This window comes from Arachis ipaensis, chromosome B06, assembly GCF_000816755.2.
Source record: "Arachis ipaensis cultivar K30076 chromosome B06, Araip1.1, whole genome shotgun sequence".
Taxonomy (NCBI): domain Eukaryota; kingdom Viridiplantae; phylum Streptophyta; class Magnoliopsida; order Fabales; family Fabaceae; genus Arachis; species Arachis ipaensis.
The window spans coordinates 64,144,578-64,145,770 of record NC_029790.2 but is presented as its reverse complement, the minus strand read 5'-3'; the positions used below and the strand labels follow the sequence as shown (position 1 = coordinate 64,145,770).

Sequence of the window (1,193 nt, the reverse complement as noted above, 5' to 3'; positions counted from 1 at the left end):
CTCCTCAATTCTCAAGAGCTGCCGTTTAGATAAAATAAAAAACACTAAGCAAAAGCTCAACCATGAAGTTTAAAGCTAAAGCTAGCACAATGAACGTGACTAACCTGGTTATATTTAGCAAGACGCTCTGACCTGCAAGGGGCTCCAGTCTTAATTTGACCCTGTTCAGGAGAAATTACCAGATTAATATTGCATACGGGACTGTGTTGGCGACAACTAATTATAAGTGAAATAAGGTCATACCGTTGCCAAACCAACAGAAAGATCAGCAATGAACGTATCCTCAGTTTCTCCACTACAACCAAAATATAACAATCTCAGTATATCAAGTACAGTTAGATATTAATAGTTAATAGATAGTAAATTTCACTGATTTAACATGCAGTTCAAGACGAAGTTCGAACCTTCGGTGACTGGCCATTACGCCCCATCCGGCTTTTTTGGACATCCTAACTGCTTCAATACTTTCGGTCACAGATCCAATTTGATTGACCTGTTTTAGTTTGTGTTTAAGTAACATACCAGTGTATATGTACATCTACTTGTGCACAAATAAAAGGCTCCAATAACTTCTCTAAAGGATGAGTAAAACAGAAATACCTTAAGCAGAAGGGCATTGCATGCTTTTGACTCAATAGCTTTCTGAACCCTCTGTGAACAGAACGCAAAAACAAGTCAAGGGGCGATCCTTCTAGTCGCAGCCAACAGAATAAAAACTGTAGGGGAAGGGAGAGGGGAAGTTTTCTTCAACCAATCTACTAACCTTGGGGTTGGTGACCAAGAGATCATCACCAACAATTTGTACCTTGGCCCCAACCTCACCAGTTAGCTTGGCATAGTGCTCCCAATCATCTTGGTCAAAAGGATCTTCAATTGAAACAATTGGGTATTCAGTCACAAATGACTTGTAGAGATCTTTCAAAGCATCCCCTGATATCTTTGCTGCGCCATTGTTGTTCTGCATATCAGAGAGGATGTCAAGAAATATGTGAAACAGAGAATGCCATGAAAATTATCAACATGTTATCAATTTATTCCTAACAAAAGATTGATTTGGACAGTAATATATGTAGCAGGAATACTAACAAGTGGAAACATAGGTGAAATCAAACTTCTCATTCATGACCATTAATTTCTTTTAACACTTGAATACACACTGATTCTACTAACAAATTATATCAACTTGTGCCCTT

At 38.2% G+C, this 1,193-nt stretch overlaps 1 protein-coding gene across 1 annotated transcript in view; it reads right to left on the bottom strand.

Moving 5' to 3' along the window:
• Positions 1 to 1,193, bottom strand: part of LOC107648785 (enolase 2) — a gene marked incomplete in the record, with an annotated part of 4,729 nt that overhangs the window by 464 nt on the left and 3,072 nt on the right. The window contains 6 exon segments of the mRNA XM_016352603.2: positions 1 to 18; positions 105 to 161; positions 244 to 295; positions 405 to 493; positions 601 to 651; positions 764 to 958. Of these exon segments, the coding sequence (XP_016208089.1) occupies positions 1 to 18; positions 105 to 161; positions 244 to 295; positions 405 to 493; positions 601 to 651; positions 764 to 958 (462 nt within the window).